At 64.9% G+C, this 1,300-nt stretch overlaps 1 protein-coding gene across 1 annotated transcript in view; it reads left to right on the top strand.

Annotated features, from left to right (window-relative positions):
- Positions 1 to 91: 91 nt before the first annotated feature.
- The window catches only part of PTPRU (protein tyrosine phosphatase receptor type U), a 74,742-nt gene continuing 73,533 nt past the window's right edge, over positions 92 to 1,300 (top strand). Inside the window, exon 1 of the mRNA XM_029945862.1 lies at positions 92 to 219. Coding sequence (XP_029801722.1) covers positions 147 to 219 — 73 coding nt within the window. The 5' untranslated portion in view covers positions 92 to 146. The remainder of the gene's footprint in view (positions 220 to 1,300) is intronic.

Genomic DNA, 1,300 nt, shown 5'->3' with positions numbered 1-1,300 from the left:
GTTTGGGCTCCCGCTCTGGACTCGGCGCCAGTCCCGCTCCGCGCCGCGCCGCTTCGCTCCGGCTCCGGCTCGCCTCGGGCTGGGCTGGGCTCGGGCTCCGGCGGGGGCAACCCTGTGCCGGGCCCCGGGGCAGGCGGCGGGGCACTATGGCCCGCGCCCAGGCTCTCGTCCTGGCGCTCACCTTCCAGCTCTGCGCGCCCGAGACCGAGACTCCGGCAGGTAAGCGCGCGTCGGTCCGACCAAGCTTGCCCCGCGGAGCCCCCGGGGCCCGTGGCGTAGCTCTCAAGAAAGTGTAAGTGTTGGTGACCGAACGTTCCGAGCCTGCTCCTTGTGGTTGTCCGAGTGTTGGATGTGCGATCGGGTGCTCAGGGTGTTGTGTGTCTGCGAATGTTGTGTGTCAGTGAGTTATGTGTGCATAAAAAGGTGCAGTGTGTTGTGCGTCTACGAGTGTGTTGGGGTGAATGTTGTGTGCATCGGGGCATTGGGTGTGCACTGTCTTGTGTGCCTGCCAGTGTGTAGTGCTTGTGCGGCCAAGTAGGTTGTGTGTGTGCATCTGAGTTTGGTTGTGTGGCCGGAGTTCTACCTGGAATTTGTGTTGCATTTGTTTGCATTTTGTATGCCTGGGCAGGGAGAGCTGCCTCTTGTATGTCCGCGAATGTGTCGTGTGTGTTATGCGTGTGACCGGGAGTTCTCTGTGGATTGTGCCCGCGTGTGGATCAGGGAACGCGTGTGTGGTGTGTGTGCTTGTGAGGTCCGTGTACGTGTGTGAAGGCGTGGGAATGGGTCCGGAACGTGTGTGTCCGTGCGCTGTGTGCGCGATGTGTACGTGTGGGAGTGTCTGGGGTTGGTGGTGTGCACCGCCGGGGGTTGCGTGGGTCCAAGTGAATGCCAAGTGTGCCGGGAATGCGCGTGTAGGAGCGAGTCTGGAGCGGATGTGAGTGTGTGTGTCCGTGCGTGCTGGCTGCGTGTCCGGGAATGTTGCGAGTGTGGTGTACGCCTGGGCGGTGGCCGAGTGTGTGCCCGGGGCTGGGGGCCGCTCGAGGGGGCGATGTCAGGATGTGTGTGTGTGTGTGTGTGTGTGTGTGCGCGCGCGCGTGTGCGCGCGCGCGCGCATGTGTGGCATGCGGGCCCCGAACAAGTTGTCGCGGCGGCGCCCCCTCCGCCCCGAGGTCGGGCCGGGCCTGAGGCTCGCGAGGGAGGAAGGGGGCCCCGCGGCCGCCGACTCCGACATGTCGGGCTGTTTGTTGTTTCGCAAGTTCTGCGCGGCGCTGGAGGCCGGGCTGCTCCGAGGCGGCGCCGG

This window comes from Suricata suricatta, chromosome 8 (genome assembly GCF_006229205.1).
Source record: "Suricata suricatta isolate VVHF042 chromosome 8, meerkat_22Aug2017_6uvM2_HiC, whole genome shotgun sequence".
Lineage (NCBI taxonomy): Eukaryota > Metazoa > Chordata > Mammalia > Carnivora > Herpestidae > Suricata > Suricata suricatta.
Note: the sequence above shows the minus strand (reverse complement) of the source record. Positions and strands in the feature narration are given on the sequence as shown.